The sequence below is a fragment of the Cryptotermes secundus genome, unplaced genomic scaffold, assembly GCF_002891405.2.
Source record: "Cryptotermes secundus unplaced genomic scaffold, Csec_1.0 scaffold213, whole genome shotgun sequence".
Lineage (NCBI taxonomy): Eukaryota > Metazoa > Arthropoda > Insecta > Blattodea > Kalotermitidae > Cryptotermes > Cryptotermes secundus.
This window is the reverse complement of record NW_019731264.1, coordinates 42,155-65,749: the sequence shown is the minus strand read 5'-3', so window position 1 is coordinate 65,749 and position 23,595 is coordinate 42,155. Positions and strand designations below refer to the sequence as shown.

The following is a 23,595-nucleotide window of genomic DNA, read 5'->3' as shown; positions in this document are numbered from 1 at the left end:
ACAAATCATGAACTTAAATCAGTGCAACAGGACGCTAAAATATAACATTATTTCAAATTACCTTACAAGATAGCCCAAACAGTAAAGCTTCTAACTTGTATTCAGAGGTGTCCCATTCAAACATAATCCAAAATACCAATTACATCACTAAAAATTCTTAAATATATAAAATAACATAGGTCCAATTGTTTCGGAACCCAAACAACTCAGTCTGTAGAGAGATCAGCCTTCAGACCAAACAGCCAAAGAATCAAGGTTCAACTCCCAGCAGCAGTAACATATTTTTCTGTTTTCCATAGCATCTGAGCTAGCTCACCATTCTATTTAATGAAACCATAAAGCTATCCCTGAAACAGGCCACGGAGACTCATAGGATTGTCGGACGTTGAGGCTCCCACATTTTCTAGACAATCGGCTCACAGATGGCTGTAAGGTTGTCAGCCCTACGTGCTGGCCACCCTTTACCCCCAGGTATATCCCAAGAATAGTCCTGATGCTCATTTCTGTTAGAGGCTGAGTCGACTCCATGGCCATAGTGTGGCTTGAAGGATTAGGTCAATTGAAAAATCAAACACCCTCATCACAAATCAGACAAATGACATTCTGGTTTCTAGCACAGTGCCTCAACCAACTACGTTACCACATGTCCCCCTATTTAATGTGTACTGGACCTTATTATCTGAATGTGGTTAGGGCATGGAGCTGCTCACTCACCTCCACCTACTGCCAAGGTTAAGAACACATGGAACTACACCTCAACTCCCCCATCTTCATGATGTGGTGCTGTTAAACATGGGGATAACTTTTACCTTTTATCTTTACAAAGTGTATATGAAAATAAGTGGACATCTATTATCATAAGAATTCAGCCACTTTAAAATTTACCTCCAGTAAGCTCCATATGTAAGCACTTCCCGAATATAGTTACACCACTTATTTGGATACCCGCAATGTGGTAACCCATATATTCCTTGATGCTGACCACCAAAAGAAATCAGATTCAACACAGGAGGTGACGGGCAACGCTGAGCAACTGCACGTCTGGGAATTACATACATAAATATGAAGTTACAAATGCACAATGCACCAAAGAGCAAGAATAAACTTTCACATTGTGATAACTATTACTAATGTGGCTAGCAAAGTCACATGCATATGTCCCACAAGTCCAGCTAACTAACTGATAGTCATTATGTTCACAACATTTATGGTCATGAAAATCCTTCCAGTAAAGTATTGAGGGGATGAAAACTTTTTGAATCTGAAGATCTGTGACAAGGCTGTGCCATTAAACTGACACATCATCTCATTTTAGTTATAGAAACACAATGTTTCAGAAACTGGTTCTGTCACCATCATAAGGTAAAAACAGAGTCTGATCCTTACTTATTCTATTTTGTTGTTCTGCTCTGCTAGTTTTCTTGTTTCCTCTCAATTGGGACAACTAGATGGAGCTAACCTCTAACTCCAACCAGGACCAGTTTCCAAAATGTTGTTTCTATAACCAATATGAGACTACAATGTCCAACACTCACAAAAGTTGAACAAAACCCAACATTTTGACATGGGCTGAAAATGTTAATGCAAATAAAAAAATCTGTTTTTAATTCCTCTAGAATCCAGCAGGTGTTACAGCGGTAATGGTTTCACATATTTATGTTTTTTTTTTGCATCTGCAAATCAGCTGTTGAGGTTGCAGAGACCATATCTTTCACAAGTATCAAATGAAGTCCAACAAATAAGGTAAAAAAAGGCGTTAGACCGCCCTGAAAATCCAAAACAGAAAAGATCTCATTGTCCCCCCCCTTTTCTGAACTATGTGTGGGTGCAATTAACAATTTTTTGTTATTTTTTTTCTTCCATTTTTAAATCAACAAATTTAGAGTTTTTATGAATTACCAATATTCAACAAGATTTTATAAATGCACAAAATTACACAATTGCTCTCTGATATTCTGAGAACATAATCAATTTGATTTTACTACACAACTTGCCCAGAATATCCCAATCCCCCCCACAGCCCCAACCATTCATGCTCCACACTGATATAATCCCACCAATGTAAAAACAAACCTTCCTTTTATCCAAGAAGTGCATTTTTACAATTATGTATGTGTTCTTCAAAGAATGTATCCTGTTGTGTTAACTTATACTGTTTGTTTGTTTATCCCTCACAACAGAACAACTCTCCGAATCTCCTTCACATTAACTGTCTACAAGGAGTTTATTGGTTTCAATCCTATCTTGCTACAGGTTTTGGCTTATGTAACAAGATATCACTGTAATCAGTAAACTCATTATACACAATTAATGTGAACGAGATTTTGAGAGTTGTTCTGTTGTAAGGGATAAACAAACAATTAGCATATGTATATGTTAGTACTGTGGTTCTCAACTGGTGGGACACATCCCACTGGTAGGACTTTATACGTGACTGGGTGGGATGTCAGATCTTGAAAATAATAATTATAATTAATTCAAGCATAAAAAATTCAGTCACATAAAACTCACCTGTGTTTTAAACATAAGTTTCTCACTAGTGCTGCACTATAATCAATTTCTGCTAACAGAACTGTTTTTGTTTACTATTAAAATAAAAAACACAACAACTATTAAGAACTTCAAGTTTTTAGGAATTTCAACCAATGATTAATGACACTAAAGCATACATAGGTCCTAACTGTAAAAATAATTTCTTGGAAAAACAGAAGCTTTATTTTCACTGTGGTCGGATTATGGGTTTTTAACAGAATCAATGGGGTGCATGGCGTTAAACGCCAAGAATTACAGTTCCAGAAATATATAAATCATTAATGGAAGGTCTTATTTCCTAGACCTCGCATCCAATCTAGCCAAATGTGAATTCTGTTTCTGTGTGAATCTCGAGTGTAACTCGCTACACATTTATCAGAATGAAAAATGGCTGTAACAAAAGTTTAAAGGAAAATGAAATGTGCATTTTATGAACAATATTCTGCAGTCTTACAGCTTTCAAAGTAATTGAACAGAAGTAACTAAACATCTCAGAATTGTTACACTATGCATACTCTTCTGATCTCATACAATCAGCATTCTACAACGATCTCATAAACACACATGAAAATTATCGAACTCTCTTATTTAAATTTTCCATAATTTTAACACAATGTCTACAGGGTATAAAAAGCAGAAACACATATTTAAATAGCATTTTTTAACATTCTAGCTTCAAATCATAAGTTCTACATTATTTACAAGACAGTAAACTTCAATTTCTGAACTGAAGTGTTATTCCTTCCTTAATGTTTTCACCACATACTGTGTCATTCACATGAGGTGGGCAGGGCATGTAGCACAAATGGGGGGAGACGAATGCTTATAGGATATTGGTGGGAAAGCCAGAAGGAAAGAGACCACTGGGAAGACCAAGGTGTAGGTGGGTGGACAATATTAAAATGGATCTTAGAGAGATAGGATGGGAAGGTATAGAATGGATTGATCTGGCTCAGGATAGGGACCAGTGGAGGGCTCTTATGAACATAGCTGCAGAATTGGAAGCCACTCCAGAAGGGCTCAGCTCCATGAGTGAGTGAGTAAGTAAGTACTGTTATTCACAAGGTAAGCGAGGCAAGGCAACAGGTACTTTTGCTTGTTGATGTTCAAAATGCTTGCTCTGGTGGACATATATATAAATGAATTCAAAGAATATATTTTGCAGTTCAGAAGGAATTGTATACAATGTACACTATAAGTGAAATTACTGTTCTCATGCAATGGAGACAATAGGCAATCAAATACATGTATATAGTCAACATACAAAAATTGTCCACCCTGGGAGAAACCCAGTGCGTTATATCCATCCTTCAACTCTGGATCACTGGCTAATTGCTTGCAAACTTCTTCCACTTGTTTGTTTGCATTTAGGAAGAAGCCATTTTCAATATCCTGAAAAACACATACAGAAAATAGGTAACCTTTCACAACTACAGTGAAGTCACATTTCATGCAAGGATGCATTCCTGAAAGATTTCCCATGATTCAAAACATGCATAATTGAAGACAAGTTTTGAAACACACAGACATGATTCATGCCGCTTTTTTTGGGATTCGCATTATTTCAAACTTTGCATACAAAGTGAGACTTCTTTAATACTCTTTATATCATACTATTTCAAATTCGCACCAAATGTGACAACATTGTACACAGATAGACTGTAATACAGAGAGGCTGAGGAGGAATGAATACATTTTTATAATTTTTATTGTGAAAATCAATAAAGTTATACAAATGTGGTTTTCACCATATGAAAGAAACTCTCTGAATATTTTACTTATTTTATGTGTCTTCCTTATGTTATGGGCAGCGCATGCACCGAACTGAATGACACTGCAAAGACTGCAGAAGACAGTGGGTAGCTGCTCTGAGCACAACATCTGACCAACTGAAACCAAGAGATTTCACCCCAGTTTGCTTTGAACTTCCTTTAAACATGTGCATCTGGTTTTGCTCCTTGGCACACGTGCATACACACACACATGCACACAGCCTATGTGCTCAGTACAACATATTACATACATAAAACTTTATAAGGTTTTATTTCATATGGTGAAAAACACATTCTTGTAGCTTTATCGAATTTCACAGCAACAATTTTTATAAAATTTGGTAATTCTTCTACATCCATCTGTATTATTTAGTCTAAAGTTGTGTTGAAGGTGTTATTACACTGAAACTGACACGCAAACACGCACGCATATATGTGTATACTGGACATTTTCATTGCTTTCTTCTGTCAAAGAAACACATCTCAGAAGCTGGCTCTCCTTTCATCTTCAGGTAAAGTATGAAACATATTCAGTTATTAAATTAGAAAATCAAAATAAACTCTACAAACTTTACATATGTGTGAACAGCAATTTAAGCTACACAATGACATCATACAATCATACACCCAAGTGACTCATGTTCACTACCATGGTGAAAATGTTTGGAATGATTTATTCTTTAAATGAGGTAGTGGGACTTCCAAGATGTTGTCATGTGTCTGGGGTTCTGTGACTAATAATAATAATGGGTTCTGGATTCAATGATTGGATTTATTGATGCCTTCTTTTACAATCACTCTTAACACATTCAGGACCGGAGGGGCCAGTTGGTCCTCTACGTTTCTACAGCGCTGCCGAGCGGGCGGGCCAATTGGCCCTTTTCTGACGCGTTATGTTGCAACCGACTATATCTCGCTGTGTGGCCATGTTGCATCATAACTACTGCGTAGTTGACCTCGGGAATGTTTGCTAGCTTAGCCAGTAACATGATCACGCTCATTTCCTGTCACACCCTAAAGAAAAAAGCCTTTGTTCGAGTCCAAGCTTCCACGTATGAACCAGGAAGTTAGCAGTGAAACATGAATCAGAGACGAAAGCAGTTGCAGGCGAAGCATTCTCTCGGAGAAAAAGAAATATTGGATTTGTTCGCCTATGAGCTATCAGATTTGCCATCTGCTTCGTCTTCTGATAGCGAGGCCAGCCTCAGTGAAAGTGACAGTGACAGGGGCCACAGGCCCCCCCCCCCGAAAAAATATTGTGTCGAGTGAAAGTGAGAGCTCCGATGAACGTTTCCAGAGATATCATATGCGCAAGCACTTCTAGGAGCTCTGGTAAGTGTTCTCGAAAAATTTTAGTTCATAAAATTAGTTAGATTTTATATTAATTTTTAAAGTGCACAAGTTAGGGTGCTAGGCTTAAAAACCCCCGTCCCCAGGGTGATTTAAATATTTAAACAACCGGTCCGCAATGTGTTAATTACAATCAATTACAAAAGTTCACAATTCACTGCAAAAGATTTGCTCCATTCTCGTTCTCCTGCAACTTCCGAACTGCCTGAGCGTTCTCATACGTCATGCATTTATAACTTCATGAAGAACCAAAGAGAAATCACCACCTCAAACAGTTCCTGTATTATTGTGCTTATTCGTTGCTGTGGAAACGTGCTTGGTGACCCGTTACCTGGCAATGGATGCCTTATGGTTGAGAGCGTTAACTTTGGGAATGTGTTTACTGAGCCATTGCCCAGCAATGGTCATATGCGTCATAAAATGTTACGAGGAACACACACTTTGATATTCCTTCTGGAAATCCTTTGTATCTGCCAAGTTACACCCCATGCCTTAGTGAATATTTCACCACAAGAAAAATTCACTGTGCAGCAATGTGCAGCAGAACCAATTTATTTTTAACCTCTTTAAAACCCGTGATGTCAAAATTATTCTAGTTTACGTACAGAAAACTATCAAGAGAATTTCTTACACTGATGATACTTATGACATGGTAGCAAATATGCCTGTCATATCATTTACATCCTATAACAGTGGCTGCCCGGTTTAAGGCATGAACTATCTTTGCCTGCTCAAACACTGAAATCATGCGTTCAAATCCCACTTGAGGCATGGATGTCAGTGTGTTTTCTTCTGTGTTTGTGCTGTCCTGTGTTCAGGTAGTGGCCTTGCAACAGGCTCATCCCTTGTCCAAGGAGTTCTTCCAACTACATAAAAAGATCAAGAAACTGAAAAAGCTGCCAAGGTCCAACAATAGGCTGTAGAGCAACCATGGTAAGTGCTTGCTGTCTGCAGCTGCAAATAAATGCTGAAAAAAGAAAACCCTTTTCAGAAGTATCCTAATACCAAAATCCCAATTTAGCCATATTCTGAATACAATAAACAGTAACAAACCAATTCCAGCTCTGTGGCTGTCTTCAGAATATGTCCAGGACATGATCATCTGGCTGCTCGCCTACACAAACCTTTGGCTGCCCACACTCGCCAGCAGCTTGTGCAAAGACAGAGATCATTTTACACACCATGCAAGAGAGTGCACTTCATCCTGGTTACTCCCTTCAGGTGCCACACTACTGTGCAGTAGCAGTCTGAGTTCTTCATGACCCACAGTCCAGGAACTCGGGAATGTCACATGCAACCCAAAATTCCATTAACACCACCTTCCCTGCATACTTCAAGGTCTTGATCATCTTTTCCGTATTTCAAGTTTCCATACCATCATTCTGCTGCCAAAACACTCTACAGTGATATTTTATTTATTTACATCAGCACTACTTATATCATGAAATTTTCCATTTATTTGTGTTCTAACAGATATGAAGAGCTCTCGTGGCTCTCATACGAGGACATGCAAACGAAGAGGATGACTGAAACAGCAACAAACACTAAAAATAAACAAGCACACCATTGTAACAAACTGCCATGAAATCATAAACCACCTAGGTACAACGATAGAAGAACAGTATTACCGCAAAGCACTCTCAAATGAAATGATAAAAATCGATGTGACCACATCAGTATGCTACTGGAAGTTAATCACACAGCTCCAACAAGAAAATAAAATACACCATACATACCAGACCTGAGAGGTTCCTATAAGGTAGTAATAATTAACTTTAATTAAAAATTTTTAAGCACTGTAAATATTATCACGTGTTGGGTATGTCACGTGACAAATAACTTTATGTGGGTCTCAGATTTAGCAAATCTTTATTGAACATTCACTCTTAAACACCGTACAACTGTTATCACTTCAACTGTATTCTGCGGCGGCTATCTTCCAACTGTCCATGACCGTGGCTGAATCCCAATTGTCTTCGGCGACAGCTATCTCAAGACTGTCTAGGCGAATGCATTACCTTGTTATATACCCACAGCCATTGCTACGCAGTGAACCTTCCGATGTCTATCACCGGGGAAATGCTGCTTTGTTGATTCTGGAATTCCTACGCAACGGCCCACTGTTATTGTGTTACAATGGAAGTATCTACTCCAAACATGTTACAATATTTATACATGTAACATTTGACTGACATACGTACTATGTTGGTCCAAATAATATTGTATTCTTGTAACATGTAAATACAACTATGTATGTATACATACATATATATTAACTGAAGTACTGTATTTGACATGTTTTATACCCTTGCCTTAATCCTACAAAGGGTCAACAGAATGTTAAAAAGATCTAATTCTACTCTGCCTTCCAGCACTGACATCAGAGCAAAATCTCTTGCCCCCCCCCCTCTTAACCTTGTGTAGCTCAAATATGAATATAACGTAATGGGTCAGTAGAATATGGTATTATTACAACCTGGCGACAAGGAAGGGCATAAAATGTCAGTGCTTTACAGGTTAAGTCTTGAACTGTTCTACATTCTGCAGTCCACTCATCCAAAAACAATAGCTTTATAAGGAAAATTAGTATATTATACAATGTACAGAGGTTCTGATAATATTTTTACAACATTTCGAAAATAAGAGATAAAATACTGGCCTCCACAACAGATGATCCAATTTTCAAAGATTTCACATAAATGCCCGGTACACTGTCTTCAATTACGGATTTCACCCTGCCAAGGCTCAGAGGGTTACAACAAAAATCACCTGTTATAACAAATTTGATTGATTAATTCTGTATGAAATCAACAGGCGAAGAAAATCGAACTATTCGAAATCCGAAGCACATTGAAAGAAAATATGACATACCCATTCCATGCCACATAACAACCGGTTTCGGTGTTGTGCATAACACACTACTACTACTACTGAAACACCATAAAACCAAAATTACGAGCCACATTTCTTTCATCAATTCGACCAAATCATGAAATTTCAATCTTCTTCTTAATAAATTCAAGAGCCACCACCTCAAAACCGCTCAAAACAATCCACATCAGTGTACCATATAATGTTCAAGTTACAGATATTCATTAGCAACATTGTATAACATTTTGTGCTGCCACCTAGAAACAAGAGCTGAAAACACGAGGAAGACCTCGACAGGTCGCGGTACGCCAGTTGTTGCCTTCGCAGCATCTCGCATCACACTTTACCATCAATGTTTCGTTTTTTAATTCGCTTAGTGGGGGGTGGAGTCCAACTGGGTCCACTCGGCACGGCGGTCTCCGATTGGCTTATTGTAGCCTGCTCCGGGTGATTATGATGATGGAGAATTCGGTGGAATGAAGATTGGCAGGGGAAACCAAAGTACTCGGAGAAAACCCGCGCCAGCGCCACTTTGTTCACCACAAATCCCACTTGACCAAACCGGGGAACGAACCCGGGCCGCCGCGGTGGGGAAGTCAACTATGGCGCGGCCCCACTTTACCAGTAAGAGAGAGAGAAACAGAGACTGAGAAAGTTGTCCCTATGCTTCACTAATTAAGCACTACGCCATACAGGCATAGAGACAAGTGGATATAGAGAGCAAAGTTTTTTTTTGAGCTAGGCACCACTCGGAAGTGAGTGGTCAGCTTCACGCTTTGGGTACTTTACCCCCGAAGAAAGAGACCCCTGTACTCATTGGATAAGCAGATGGGTGGGCCTCAGAACCAGTCTGGATGACATGGAGAAGAGAAAATTCTTGCCTCTTACCAGTACTCCAACTCTGACCCCTCAGTCACCCAGCCCTTACCCACTTGCTATACCAACTGCACTGTCCCAGCTCCACATCTTACCAACACCAACCCAAAAAGTCTTTTACTTAACCATACAATACCTTCATATTCTCTTCCTCAGATTTAAATCACTACTTCCACCTCTGTCTTCCAAACCCCCATATTCACCAAGCAGCCTTATATATTAGCATAATAAAAATCCGTTATAAATTGGGGGCAGGACTTCATAAAGTCATAACCGTAGACTTTTCTTACAAGGGCTCCAACTGAAGTCTTTTGGACGTGAAAGCCTGAAAAGTACTGTGCAATCTTACATTTGAGCTACTTATGACTATTTTTACTACTGTTTCAAATACTTGTTGATTTTATTATATCTGCCATATTTCCTTCTTTTCTGAAATTCTAGGTTTCTTCTGAAAATGCAAGGGAAGCAGATATCTAGTTTGTCTCCCCCCCTTTCCAGTGTCCATTGGCCATATAATTAAAGGTCATCAAATAAGCCTTTTTTCCTTCACCAACTGGGCAAATAAAGAACAAGAACAATTGGGAATACAAATATGTTTTTTGCATCACAAGCAATACACACATTCTGGTAAAATATTTTATTAGCAGTTACTGGTTATTACTGCAATTTAAAACCATCCTTACTTCCCCAAATAAACGTTTATATAAATGGGCGAAAATTACTGTTTTGTTACATTCCTTTCTAAGATGGCATTTTCACCCAATTAATCTTGCTATTAGTATAAATTAACAAAATAATCCTTGACCTTCATATTTGACCACCAGTTTACGAACATAATTTGCTGTTTTCTCATCCAGACCCAAACGTGACACTTCTGAATCAAACTGGGCCACACCACCACTCCCAACAACATAACCGTTAAGTCTTGCAGCCAAATGAGAACTCTTCAGCTGAGGTCCAGGAACCAGACCCGTTGCCTCCATAAGTAATGGATGCTGCTGTAAGCGATATTTCTGATGGTAACTGAAAACAGAACATGTGGTTCTCATACAGTACTGAACCACTACATACCATTTATTGCAACAGAACAGCCAACTTGTAACTTACTCTTCGGCATCATAGAATTCTTTAGCAGGTAAGATTTTTGTGACAATATACCCAGATTTCTTTTCTTCTTCTTCTTTCAACGTCTTCTCAGCTAACTCCTTTTGATCTTGGTCATGATGCATAATTAACGAAGTGTACTGCCAGAAAGTAAATCCACAATATCAGAATAGCATACCTTAAAATTTACACATAAATATAGAATGTTAAAAATTTAGCAACAAAAAAATTACAAATACTATACAAGTACATGTATAAATGGTACATTGCAATCTATGGGTTGTTTTTTAATAAAATAGTCACATTCAAGGCTCTGCGCTTCACCATTACCAGTGCACTGCTGGCAGTGAAGCGCACATGAAATTTGCTGATGACTTAGCATGAAGATAACATTTAGAATGAAGGGAAGCTCTTACCTTTGTTCACAGATCACAGGTTGTGCTGAAAACACTGTCCCTCTACATGTAAATATCTTTCACAACTAACTGTTTTGTTAAAAACACATGTACAACAATCCTCTTGAACTTACAACACACCAGACACCAACTTTCACTAGATGGCTTCAGCAATTGTGCTGCTGTTCTTGCACTAGACTTTGACACTCCAGTCTCTTGAGCTAGACGTTTCAGTGATTTTCTAGATCTTCTGGTAAATGTTCATAAAGAAAGACACAGTATGCGCCAAAAATATCAGTACTGAAACTCACGCATCTTGAACGCGCATGTGCATTTGTTGACGGGGCATAGCTCCAGCCACACGTGTTCCCAGTAGTGAAAAGGAAGTTGTGTTGTGCAGTTGTTGGAAATGGGCCTCTTGATGGAGGAAAAAGTATTCCTAGTTGACTATTATTTCAGCTCATACAGAACTGGTCACCAGACAACTTGCTTCCTCGGTTTTGAGCGGCCAGATGTTATCATCCAGAAACCAGTACATAGTACACATGTGACGATATGGTGTGCTGTGGCCCCTATTTCATTGAGGATGAGGAAGACAATGCTCTTAATATCACCCAAGAACGCTACAGGGACATGGTGACTGGACCATGTCTTAAGGATTTGAGGTGGTTCTGTTGTGCAAGGGGCCTTCACATGAACAGACAGTGGTATAAACAGGACATACAGTAAAACTTGGTTATAGCAACATCGGTTTCTGCGACACCTTGTCTATTGCGTCAAATATTCAATGGTACGAACTAATTCCTCATAAAGCAACTGTTTTTATACCTTGCTTAGTACGACATGCACAAATGCATCAACCTCGTATGTAACGTCATTTTCATTCCTGAATTTCTCTGATATCGTGGGAAAGTTCGATGTGTCTGCCCACCCTCACTTTCTCTACTTGCTGACGTGACTGTCCTGGAAGAATACGACCGCGGGCTGCAAGAGGAGCGTGGGTTTTATGCGAAAACAAGGGTGTGGGGTGGGACTGCGTGAATAGTGCAAGAGGACGCGGCAGGTTGTTAACTGCATTCCTTTCCTAGAATCTCGTCTAACAGGACCTCACATTGTCTACTTACCCTATAGTGTTCCTGCCTAAACCCAGAGAAGTGCAGTAGCGAAAACATGGCAATGAAAAGGAAAGTTTCAAGCATTGAAGAGAAAGTTAAAGTGATTCGTGAAATATTGTGTGTATTGTCAGTGAAAAGCGCTGTAATATGTCATCCATAGCTCAGCACGTCACANGGAACTGGTCACCAGACAACTTGCTTCCTCGGTTTTGAGCGGCCAGATGTTATCGTCCAGAAACCGGTACATAGTACACATGTGATGATATGGTGTGCTGTGGCCCCTATTTCATTGAGGATGAGGAAGACAATGCTCTTAATATCACCCAAGAACACTACAGGGACATGGTGACTGGACCATGTCTTAAGGATTTGAGGTGGTTCTGTTGTGCAAGGGGCCTTCACATATTTTCATTTCAGTACTGAATATTTTGGCGCATACTGTACATCTATCCTTGTAACAGGCCATGGAGGCCCATACTGTTGTGAGACAATGAGGCTCCCATATTTTCTAGACAATTGGCTCACAGATGGCAGTGAGGCTGTCAACCTTACACACCTGTTGGCCACCCTTTACCCCCAGAAAGATTCCTGGTAATAATTTCTTTTAGAGGCTGAGTCAACCCTGTGGCCATAGCATGCCTGAAAGGGTTAGGTCAATTAAAAAATCCAATGGCCTCACAGGGAAACAGCCTGTGTTGCAGGCGACCTACAACTTGTAGCATAGTACCTCAACCAACTACGCTATAGCTAATAAAAATTAATAAGTTAGCAATTTTGGATATTGTATTATGGAGAACTCTGTGATTTATATAGGATGGTGGTACCTAAGATGCCATGATGGGCTGGACATGTGGCTAGGATGGTAAAGACTAGGAATGCAAACAGAATTTTGGTGAGGAAACCTCCTGGGAAATATCAGCTTGGGAGACAGAAAGCAGGAGTATAACATTATGATCAATCTTAAGGGCATATACCTTGAGGACAGGAAATGGATGGAACTAGCTTAGAACTGTACTGCTGTCAGTATTGACAGCACTGAGGGCTCTGAGTCTACATCCACAGCATTAGTTTATTTACAAAGTGTAGGCCTTTCTGCATCAGACTGCATACCTGCTTCGATGTCCTTGCAGTTGGGTCATGATGGTTCCAAAACATATCCAGCAGTTCACTGTATGATATCTCATTCGGGTCATAGTCAATTTCAATAGATTCAGTGTGATCCCCTCTGTAACAAGATTGCAAAGGATGCACTCCATAATGCAGTACACAGAATTCCTAACAGCATCCATTCCTTGCAACTTACTAACCTTACCTGCAGTATGTATATAAAATACTAATGGAGTATGTGAGACAGTCCATTTACAGCCTTATGTAATGTGAACTTTCTTACAGACCAATATGGATAAAAACAGAAACTGCCTGACAATGGTTCCTGAATGTCTTCCATAGTGAATTTTTAACAAATCTGTCCAACTGTGTATTATCTATGATATAGCTGTGCAAGGACTTGCATATAAAGTACTTAAAATATTTCATAAAAATCAGTCTGATGGTTCTTGGGATACAGAATGCCACAGTATAAAGATTTATTTTAACTATTTAAAAATTTGTAAGGGAGAACCAATGTACTGGGGATGACATGTGTATTTCATATTTCTCCAAAACTTTCTTTTGAAACACCTGTCATTCCGAAAAAAATTTCGAGAGTTACACAGTTCCATTGGAGACGGGTATACAAATGCATATTCTTGACACGAAATTTCCATTACTGTTTAATTTGACCACAGTCTGAATTTCCTGACATTTAGTGAAAGTCTCCTATATCAAATTCTGAAATAATTAGTCCAACTTCTTTAAAATTTCCATTAACAGATGGACAGATATGACCATAAATGGAGTATCTATCAGTATGCCTCCAACTATGACAGTTAATGCTATCTAATAACACCACCATTAAGATGACTTACTCTACTAACAAATTTATTCAACTTACATACTGTGATAACTGGGATTTTTTGTTGTACCACCTGCAAATCCAACACGAGTTCGAATGACGCCTTTCTGGGCCCCAAATAAAGAATCTGGTGCCCAAAAACATGCCATGGAAAAAGTGGCTTTCTTAGTTGGAACATCAATATCATGCAGTAACGATGGCATATTCTGTAATATACAAAAAGTAATATGCTAAAACACTACTCTTACATGCAATCTATCATTACAATATGCTATAATCCATCTACAAGATAAACATGATGGCAATCTGTCCCGTTAGGACCCGTTTAATAAATTGTTAATCTTACACTCGAAGCTGCAGTAGATCCTCTTAGACCCATTGCGCCTAACGACAATCGAGTAAGTCCAACTGCAATAGTATTCGTTATCATAACCTATAATGACGTGACTTGCTATTATCGTGCTTCCCGTTTCACAACAAAAACAATCGAATCAAAGAACAGCACAGTGCGTCTTACAATGACTACAATGATTTCCTGAACTTACTCTAATCAGTAACTGACCTCTTCAATGAAATTAAGGCTAATAATATTTCTTTCACAAATAAATACCATAAATTACACTTCTACAACTTGAACTTCTCAGAATGTCAGGTTTAGAACTGTGAGCATAATCGACAGCTCATAATTTCAGCAAGTTATCTACGCACCCTTTCTCAAGTTACTGCATATTAGACATTCAACACACAACCTCAAATAAGAACATGCAAATACCCACATTACGATATAATGTTACGACCGTTACGACTTTCTCTACCTTCTCCACTTTCTCGTATCTACTAAGCTCTCTCGAATCCCTCGAATCTAATCATAACAACGAACAAGCTTTCTCAGACATCTTCGGCACTGTATCGGATAAGGTGAAACTGAAATATCTAAACTGAACAAATACACAATTTTCAAATGGGTGGAAGAACTGCGCCAACGACAAATCATCCTAACCTACAAAATGTAACTCTAATCCCGGTTCCTAATACCTGGACCGGTTACCAGCATCGATTCGCGGATATATTCCCCAAGTACCTAAAAATTTCAAGCATTCGAAACCAAAACGGCGTATCACCAGCCACCCCGACTGTATCACAGCGCTTCGCCAAATGCAAGATTGCAGAAATACGTTAAATTTACGATTCTCGGTTTATTTAACGACGCTTTTCAAAGTACCACGGGTCAAACAAAAATTAACGTGTTCAATGATAGGATCAAGGGCGTTAGTACCATTACACAGCAGGAAGTCTCGGCCCCTTTCTGCCTTCTGGCAGCCTAAATCTAAGTTCAACGTATCTTGTTACTCTCAGTCATATTGATAAAACCTAAAAGGGAAAGTAAATGCACAGATGTGAAAAATAAAATCCCTGTAAGATGGTATCTTTCAGATTATCCAAAACCTTCTACTAGTTCCAAGTTACGCCATTTAACTTCACAATTCTGACATTTCTCTCAGCTTTGCAAGAAGAAGCAGTTGTGTGGGTATGGTTTAGTTTCATTAAATATTTTTGCCAATCTCCTGTCAAGCTTGGTACTTTCAGGTCACTGAATGGATGAGCTGTAAAAGGATGATGTCCTTGTTCCAGCTATTGGACATGTCCCCTTGTTCAATTGGAGGGGATATTGAATAATACACTTCCCCATCCTCTTGTAAAAATTTGTTAAGTTTTATTATTTAAAATCCTGTATTTTTGTGCAGCTTTCATTGATGTTCAATGGCTGTGTGATGGTTCTTCACAATCACATTATGTTCACCTATTTCTTGAAACCATGTTTCCATTTCACACAGTGTGTATTCCATGGAGTGACCTACACGTAATCTCAGATTCTATTTTGCATACTCTGCAATAGACAGTAAAAAAGTAAAGATATCCCTGTAACAGGCTGTGAAGCCCATAATGTTGTGGGACATTGAGGCCCCCATGTGCAATGACTAGTCGTGAGATTGAACTAAACACTGACAGGCACGAAAGGAGCATGGTGAACAAGTGCAGTGCAGTAGTCACCCCCAAAAGAAAAATCACCTGATGATGGGCCATGTGAAGCCATAACATCTTGTAAAAAACTAGAAAAATACATGTAAAACCAGAGACATTTCAGAAATTTTGATAATCATTTTTAATGTATAAAATATAGTGTCCTATTGACATTTTAATGATTTTAACACCATAAAGTATTAAAATACATTTGTAGTGAGTGACATATTCTCGAAGTCTTTTATACTGTTGCATTATTGATGTGTACTTTAATAATAAGAACAGGAAACCAGTTGTTTTGGGTGTAATATTGAAATTGTAGGTTCAAAATGAAGTGGTATTTGTAACTATATCATTCATAAAAAACAGTAATTGATCCAAAACTTCTTAGTTTTGGCACAGACAGATATATTTGCAAGTGATTTCATCACTGCTCCAAATTTCCTTCTGAAAGATTAAAATGGGGAGGTTATTTACATAACAGAAGAGTTTTCAGAAACTAACAACTTCCATTTAAAGTAAAATAGCAGATTATAATGGCTGAAATAAATGAATACACCAAGATTCACTGTGATATCCTGAAGCTTGACACACAGATACAACATTTTGAAAGAACCTGTCACCTCCATCTTTCCTGAAGATGGAAGCTGCAGTTTCCTCTGAAACAGTGGTATCTATCTACCAAGCTGCACGACATCACAACCTAGATAACACTAATCTTTATATTCACAATTGTGGCAATCTCAAATCTCAACAGTCTGAACAATTTAAAATAGTAAAATGCAATGCAAAATACTGTGCACTTTTCGTCCCTTCCCAGTAGCAACTTGATGTAACTGTTACAAGGTTTAGCAGACAAGCTGACGACCTTCGTTCTTCACTAACAGCTCTCGAACAATCTTGGCAGTTCCTTCATCCAGGCCAAGCTTCTTCACTTCTGCATCAAACTGGGCTACTCCACCTTTCCCAACAACATATCCATTAAGCCTTGCAGCCAAGTGAGAACTTTTAACTTTGGGTCCAGGCTCCAAATTAACAGCCTTCATGAGAGAAGGATGCTGCTGTAAACGATATTTTTGATGATAGCTGTGGAAGGGAACATTAAATTAAAACTTCTGGATCATTATTATATATAGAGAATTTACACAAATAAAAATTAAGGCAGAAACACATACTCTTCAGCATCATAAAATGTTGTGGCAGGTAAAACTTTTGTCAGAATGGGATCAGAATGCTTCTTGACTTCCTCTCTCAACTTTTCTTCAGCCAATTTCTTCTGCTCTTGGTCATGGTAGAAAATGATTGACATATACTGCAAAAGACATTCATGGGAATTTTATATCACTGACAACACTATTTTCTTCTTTAGTTTTTATTCTAAACTTGAATTCTTTTTATTTCCTACACTGAAGTTATCATCAATAACAGTATAACAAATTATAATATGCACTACAACTATTACTTACTTGAAGATAACTGTCTTCTGGGATGCCATATAGTGTGGTAGGAATTTAGGAGGAACCTGCTCTTCCATTTTCTTCTATGCTGAAGATGGAGGCAACATGTTCCCCTAAAATGCAGGAATCTATCTATCAGACTACATGGCTCACATCCCAGAAGACAGAGCAATCTTCACGTTCACTACTGTGGGAATCTCAAATCTTACACAGTAACTCTTATTTGACCCTTCAATAAACATATTTTGAATCCTAACTAATAGCCTTTTTGCTATGTGGTGATATAAAACGTAAAAAGAAAAGTGCAACACTCCTGTGTCAGTACTTTACTTTCGAGTCATCATCACAGGCATAGATGTCAACATACTTGGACTGTCGTCTTTGCAGTAGGATCATGGCTTTTCCAAAATAAATCCAGCAATTCACTGTAAGTGACTTCATTTGGATCATAATCAATGTCAATTGTTTCTGTGTGATCTCCTCTGTAAGAGAAAGAATTATTAATAAACTTCAGGCTGTGAAAAATCTGTTAAAAAGTTGGACCTTTTTCAAAACGATACAGAGTAACTCATGGAGCATAAGCGGCCTCCGTAGTCTAGAGGTAACGTTCCCATCTCATGACTCGTGGTACGCGGGTTCAAATACCCGGCGGAGGTCGACGAATTTTTAAGGGTGAAAAAATTTAGGGAACAAGTCCTCTGGGAGAGACTTTAAGCTGTGTGTCGTAACTTTACGGCATGTAAAAGAACCTCATATCCCCAAAGGGGATCACTGAGCCAAATTCCAGGACGTTTCCCGCCCAACAATAATCTCTAAGGCCTCTGATAGATGGGGGAAGCATTATAGACACCGCTAAGCAAGTGGCCGAACTCGCTTGCTCAGCGGGACTGATGGTACGCACCATTTATCGGTAGGGTATAGAGACTGGTAGAATATCATAGAGGGAAGCACAATAGATCAAACTTGTTGCGGTGCATGGGGAAACCCACCCTCTCTAAATATCTAAATAACTAATTAACTAACTCATGGAGCATAGTTCTCGATAAGATGATAGTCTCGCAACTTTTCAACAAATTTCTGCATTTTACAGTTTCATTACTGTGTTGACAAGAACCTACCACTGGACCATTTCCTATGGCTGTTGGATAAATTCCACACATTTACCAATCAAAAATATAAATATTGAACTAATAATGTACAGATGACATATAAAAATTGATACTTATTGACACTGACAAAACGTTAAAACTGTGTAAGTAGCAATCAGCATTAAGACTTCAATGTTCATTGTTATATTACATACGAAAATTAAATATATCCCATTCATAAATTTTTCAATGTGTGCCTCAAAATAACACTACAATATGGCATTATGTGGAAGAATAAAAAGAATCTGATTTAAATAATGTCTATGAAATAACGTCATTCTAACGGTCTTCTTTTTTCTTTTGCATAACTGCAATTGTGTTCAGTCATAGCCCTGACCAAGTAGCACATTATCATATCGGGGTTTCATGTTTCTACGTAAAGCAAAGCAAAGTATACATTTCTGTATCTTGTTTTTCACGTACTATAAAAACACTGCACAGATATATTCTCTTCTGCAAGTGACATGCAACTTCCGTTCACTAGTTCCCAAAGTCAACTCATCTCAGGCAATAACATAACTGTATTTCTTAATCCCCATTAATGATGACTGTTATTATGGTTCTTGTTAAAAGTGAAACTAAATATGTCCGTGTTATATGCACCATGACATGATGATGTGTAAGACAGTGGGAGGCATGGCTCTACGCATATTTAACCTGAGAACATGAAAGAATTATGTGGTCAGCTTCACGATCAGACTGTTAACTCCATGTAAATTATTACATTATATTATGCTTTAGTCAGATCTAAATTGGGGCATGCTTCTGTTGCTTGTAACTCTGTTACGATTACTGATTTTGATAAACCTGAACCCATACAAAGACAATTTGCAGCTTTTGCTACAGTAGATTTTTTCAAGATGTGGAATATCACTATGATAATTTATGGGAACAACTAAATTTGCTGACACTGCATACCAGGCGTTGTCATTCTCAGGCATTTCTCTTAATAGGTGTCTTTAGTGGCATAAATGTTGCTCTTCTGTCCTCAAAATAGTTGGCTTTCGTGTTGTAGCTTCAACGTGTTCATTTCCTTCTGCAGCTACTGCCCTTCAGCTAGATGTGTAAAAGGTAAAGTTGTCCTTGTGCTTAACTAATGAAGACATATAGGGGAGTGGATGTACAGATTCACATTTTTTCTGAGCTCAGCACTAGCTGAAGGTGAGCGGTCAGCTTCACGCCCCGACTGCTTTATCACCGGTGAAAGAGTCCTGGGTACCCATTGGTTAGGAGGTTGGGTGGGCCCCAGAGCAGGTCTGGATGATGTGGAGAAGAGGAAAATTCTTGACCCTACCAGGATTCAAACTCCGACCCCTCGGTCATCCAGCCCATAGCCAGTCACTATACCGACTATACTACTCCAGTGTGTTTCTGCTGTAAATATGGTTTGCAAGTCTACACATATTTTTTATACATTTAAGTGTGAACATCATAAATGATCGATATTTTAGCCTGCTTTACTAACTAAAACATATGTAATTGGACTTATTAAATCACCAAGCTGTCTGTGTATCCCCTTATTAATTTTCGAATGCATGAACCAGTCTTTACGAAATTTGGTATGTATATCGTGGCACTTCAGTCTATCTCAACGGCGTACTTCATAAATCCCTCCCGCTAATCTGTGTGTTTGTAAGTGTATCACCTTATCATTGATAGGAAATGGCTCGGTATAAATGTTACCGCGCCAACGAATACNTCATCATCATCAACACCATCAATATCACCTCTCCTTGGAACACAACCCTTGCGAAGATGATGAGCGTACAGTTGGACAAGAAATGTACCGCAATTATTGAATTCGAAGCTACATGACCCTATCCTGAAACAGAGGAATTCAGTCCAAATCGTCACACCCCATTTCTTTACGATATGTTTTAATATTATCCTCTTTTCTGTGACGAAGTCTTAACGGGTAGTTTTAGGCTGACTTAACATTTTGTACGAATTTCTGATCTTCCCCATGCCTGCTACATGTCCCACTCATCTATTAATATATGTATATGGATCCAATTTGCATTATTTCAATAACAAGCACGACTATACAGTAAACCCTCGTTATAACGGGACTGGATTTCGGATATAACGGAAGAAATTTGTCTGTGTACAATTGTTAATTTTTTTAGATGTTGGGGCACTAAGGTTTCGTAGTTCAAAAACTATTTAAATAAAAAAGAACCCAAATATAAAACCTTCGTGTGATCACATTGTGTTTCTATGTTTGTTGCGTGTATTGGCTATGTATCCTATGATGTACTTCCGTGAATACACCTTTGCTATGTCATAGCGGACGTAGACGATAATGAAGGGTCTGCTCGCCATACCAGTGCGTTATAACAAGGGTTTACTATACTTACAAATCCTTGTACGTTGGATTTTCTTTCTCTCCGCCACAATATCCAACTCTGGTCCGAATGACTCCCTTCTGGGCCCCATAAATTGCATCAGGTTCCCAGAAGCATGCCAGGGCAAAAGTGGCCTTCTTGGTCTCAACGTCGACATCATGAAGCAGAGGCGACATTTTCTGAAGCGAATATATACTGCTCACTTTGTTTTCCTGTGACAAACTGCGTGATCTGAAACATCAGTAACGGAGCGTCATACGTACGAGGGAGAGTCAGCAAGTAGGTCACAACTTGAAGTAAAACAGCCGTAATACGTTTTCTACGTGTATCACTAGGTAACAGCACTGTTCAGCTTCACGACAGTCTAAATGCACATGTTGAAAGGCTCGTTTCAGTAGTCAAAATGGCAACCGTGCTTGAGGAGGCGACCACCGGAGAGCAGCCGTCTGTTCTGAGTCTTCTGTATGCAAAAGAACTCAATGCAAAGGATATTAATAAACAAATGTTTCCTGTTTACAGTGGGAAGTGTTTGTCGCGTAAACGGTTCATAAATGGGTCGAGAAATTCTCTCAAAGACGTTCGAAAGTTGCAGATGATACCCGACCAGGTGCGGAAGTGGCTAGATCAACAGTCAAAATGAGTTCTGTGCTGCCGGTTTCGACGCACTGTTAATGCGATGGGACAAGTGTATCGATGTTGGTGACGGACATGTCGAGAAATAAATGTTTTTCCCCCCGGGTTTGAATATCACATGTTTTACGTTTTATATCCATTTTTCCAATTTACTGACTCTCCCCTGTAGACAGATGTACGGAAGATATGTTCTGTTTCTTCTACAAGATCGCTGGTAGGGAGCCTTTGGGTCCAATCCTATACTGAAAATACAATTTAATAACATTCTAATTATAACGTAAACATTTTCGTCACTCAAACACAGTTTATAGAGTATCATACCAAATATATATACAGGGTGTTTCACGACTTTAGGGCATAACTGCAGGAGGTGATTTCCTAGGTCATTATGATCAAAAAAGTTAATATAAACACGTGTCCGATTTTGGACGGTTACGGAGTTATGACCGTTTTTTCATTCCCGTACACGCCCTCGTGTGAACCGCGTCTGTCAGCTGGCGGGTCGCTATTTTTAGCCGGCTACAGACAGAGCGTTCTCGTTTTCTCGACAGTTGAGAGGTTCCTACGGCGTGGTGGGTTGGTATGTACGGCTCCGTTCACAACCGAGAGGCAGCCTGTGTTGCGGCCGGCGGTGGCATTTTCGAAATTCAGCTTTAAGCACCAATAAATTCAAATTAAAGGTAATTTAACGAAGTTAACTTTACATTCATACTTTAAATGTATCATGTATTATGCTGGTTTATTATTTTGTTCCGTTTATTGTCAGTAATCGTTACCTTCTATTCTGAGTTTAAAACGGTCATAACTCCGTAACCGTCCAAAATCGGACACATGTTTATATGAACTTTTTTGATCACAAAGACCTAGGAAACCAGCTCCTGCAGTTATGCCGTAAGTCGTGAAACACCCGAGACAGAACAGGCTAACGTAAGAGTTTCTGATGAAGGCACATCTTTAACACGTCTTTCTTCGTTACATGTAAATTGATTTTTGATATTTTGTTTTTCTCTCTCTCTCTCTGTATCGTAATCAGTACTTGACAACGAGCATGTTACGCAACGACGCAATTAAAACTATTTTAAGAATCATGATACCAATTACAGTTTCGTCACAGTGGCTGGGAATTTCGTGTGAGTGTGACGAGGTTTTAAGAAAGTTGATCTGTTTTTAACAAAGCGGAAGGGCGGAATTTCTCGTCGCTTGGGGTGGCACTTAATTCTTTTTTTTTTTTGCCGGACCTGACTTCAAATAAATGGAACGAAATAGTGGAATGTTTTTGTAATTAAAGTGTACTTACGCAGTGTGGAGTTCAGTTATGACACGAGCACAAATCAGCACTAGTAAGAACGCCTGATATTTCTAACCAGTTATAATATAGCACTGTGTGTTGGCCTTTTTTGATGATGTAACCTTCCAGTCGCTCACAACCCATGACACGTTATCACAGAAATGCAATTCGCAGAACTCAGAGCATTTGCTCTCTTTATCAGCTGCGTAGACCCTGCCAACAGCAACTGCGTAAGAGACAAAACAAACATGCAAAAATTAACTCCTCGAACGAACCCAACATTTGAATCCTTTTATTCAATGATCCCACAGTTTTCAAAATTACTAGCGTGACCAAGTCCAGAACGAGGAGGTGTGAAGGACATGTAGCACGCCCGAGACATATGAAAGAAACTTCATGCGTAAAGCAACTACATGTTTGCAACGGCACACGCAAGAATGCCTTCCCTCTCCACCGCTGGTTACAGTCTTGGGGGGCGGTGATACCGAGAACTCTTAGCAGATGTTTCCCGGTGTTTCGGAGGAACGGACTGCCTTCATCTTCAGGGTCGAAGAGGCAACATATTTATCGATAAACACTCCGCAGGCTACGCGCCGTCACGTGATCAGAGATACCGCCGTAATAACTTCAAATCTTCACTCCACATTCCTTAACCTTCTACTTATTTTGTTATCTCCTTTTCTTCTACATCGTTTGCAATTCCTCCTTTCTGTTCGTCTTCATCATGATCACA

General features: G+C 39.0%; 3 protein-coding genes across 9 annotated transcripts in view; all 3 read right to left on the bottom strand.

The window, feature by feature from the left end:
* LOC111866738 (palmitoyl-protein thioesterase 1) overlaps nucleotides 1-8,917 on the bottom strand; it is an 18,608-nt gene extending 9,691 nt beyond the window's left edge. Inside the window, exons 1-4 of one of the 2 annotated variants that reach the window (XM_023855950.2) lie at nucleotides 8,526-8,912; nucleotides 8,314-8,423; nucleotides 3,797-3,924; nucleotides 886-1,041 (exon numbers count right to left, since the gene is read on the bottom strand). In XM_023855950.2, coding sequence (XP_023711718.1) covers nucleotides 886-1,041; nucleotides 3,797-3,924; nucleotides 8,314-8,423; nucleotides 8,526-8,628 — 497 coding nt within the window. In that variant the 5' untranslated portion in view covers nucleotides 8,629-8,912. Of the gene's footprint in view, nucleotides 1-885; nucleotides 1,042-3,796; nucleotides 3,925-8,313; nucleotides 8,424-8,525 lie in introns of both variants that reach the window. The other variant, XM_023855951.2, reaches the window with a different exon arrangement.
* Nucleotides 8,918-10,023: 1,106 nt separating this feature from the next.
* On the bottom strand, nucleotides 10,024-15,186 carry LOC111866741 (peptide methionine sulfoxide reductase). 6 transcript variants are annotated; one of them, XM_023855963.2, is made up of 5 exons: nucleotides 14,678-15,186; nucleotides 14,009-14,175; nucleotides 13,126-13,240; nucleotides 10,509-10,645; nucleotides 10,024-10,424 (listed from the first exon to the last, which is right to left on the bottom strand). In XM_023855963.2, the coding sequence occupies exons 2-5, from the start codon at nucleotides 14,170-14,172 to the stop codon at nucleotides 10,187-10,189; spliced, it is 654 nt and encodes a 217-aa protein (XP_023711731.1). In that variant the 5' UTR covers nucleotides 14,173-14,175; nucleotides 14,678-15,186; the 3' UTR covers nucleotides 10,024-10,186. The 6 variants fall into 6 exon arrangements, with proteins under 6 accessions (XP_023711731.1, XP_023711729.1, XP_023711730.1 ...); XM_023855961.2 differs by having other exon boundaries at nucleotides 14,746-15,186; XM_023855962.2 differs by having other exon boundaries at nucleotides 14,785-15,186.
* Nucleotides 15,187-16,360: 1,174 nt separating this feature from the next.
* LOC111866742 (peptide methionine sulfoxide reductase) lies at nucleotides 16,361-23,460 on the bottom strand. Its single transcript, XM_023855965.2, has 5 exons — nucleotides 22,872-23,460; nucleotides 20,954-21,172; nucleotides 17,816-17,930; nucleotides 17,167-17,303; nucleotides 16,361-17,077 (listed from the first exon to the last, which is right to left on the bottom strand). The coding sequence occupies exons 2-5, from the start codon at nucleotides 21,115-21,117 to the stop codon at nucleotides 16,840-16,842; spliced, it is 654 nt and encodes a 217-aa protein (XP_023711733.1). The 5' UTR covers nucleotides 21,118-21,172; nucleotides 22,872-23,460; the 3' UTR covers nucleotides 16,361-16,839.
* Nucleotides 23,461-23,595: the final 135 nt, after the last annotated feature.

Bases quoted from the DNA above. Each gene is read 5' to 3' on its own strand.
- LOC111866741 (XM_023855959.2), bottom strand. From the start codon at position 14,399: ATGATAACGAATACTATTGCAGTTGGACTTACTCGATTGTCGTTAGGC. The intron at 13,241-14,008 runs GTAAGTTGAATA...ATCTTGTTACAG, and splicing joins AATCCCAGTTATCACAGTAT to AGGGGATCACACTGAATCTA. The intron at 10,425-10,508 runs GTAAGTTACAAG...TTCTGTTTTCAG, and splicing joins GAATTCTATGATGCCGAAGA to TTACCATCAGAAATATCGCT.
- LOC111866742 (XM_023855965.2), bottom strand. From the start codon at position 21,117: ATGTCGCCTCTGCTTCATGATGTCGACGTTGAGACCAAGAAGGCCACT. The intron at 17,931-20,953 runs GTAAGTATAGTA...TTTCTCTTACAG, and splicing joins AATCCAACGTACAAGGATTT to AGGAGATCACACAGAAACAA. The intron at 17,078-17,166 runs GTATGTGTTTCT...TCCCTTCCACAG, and splicing joins ACATTTTATGATGCTGAAGA to CTATCATCAAAAATATCGTT.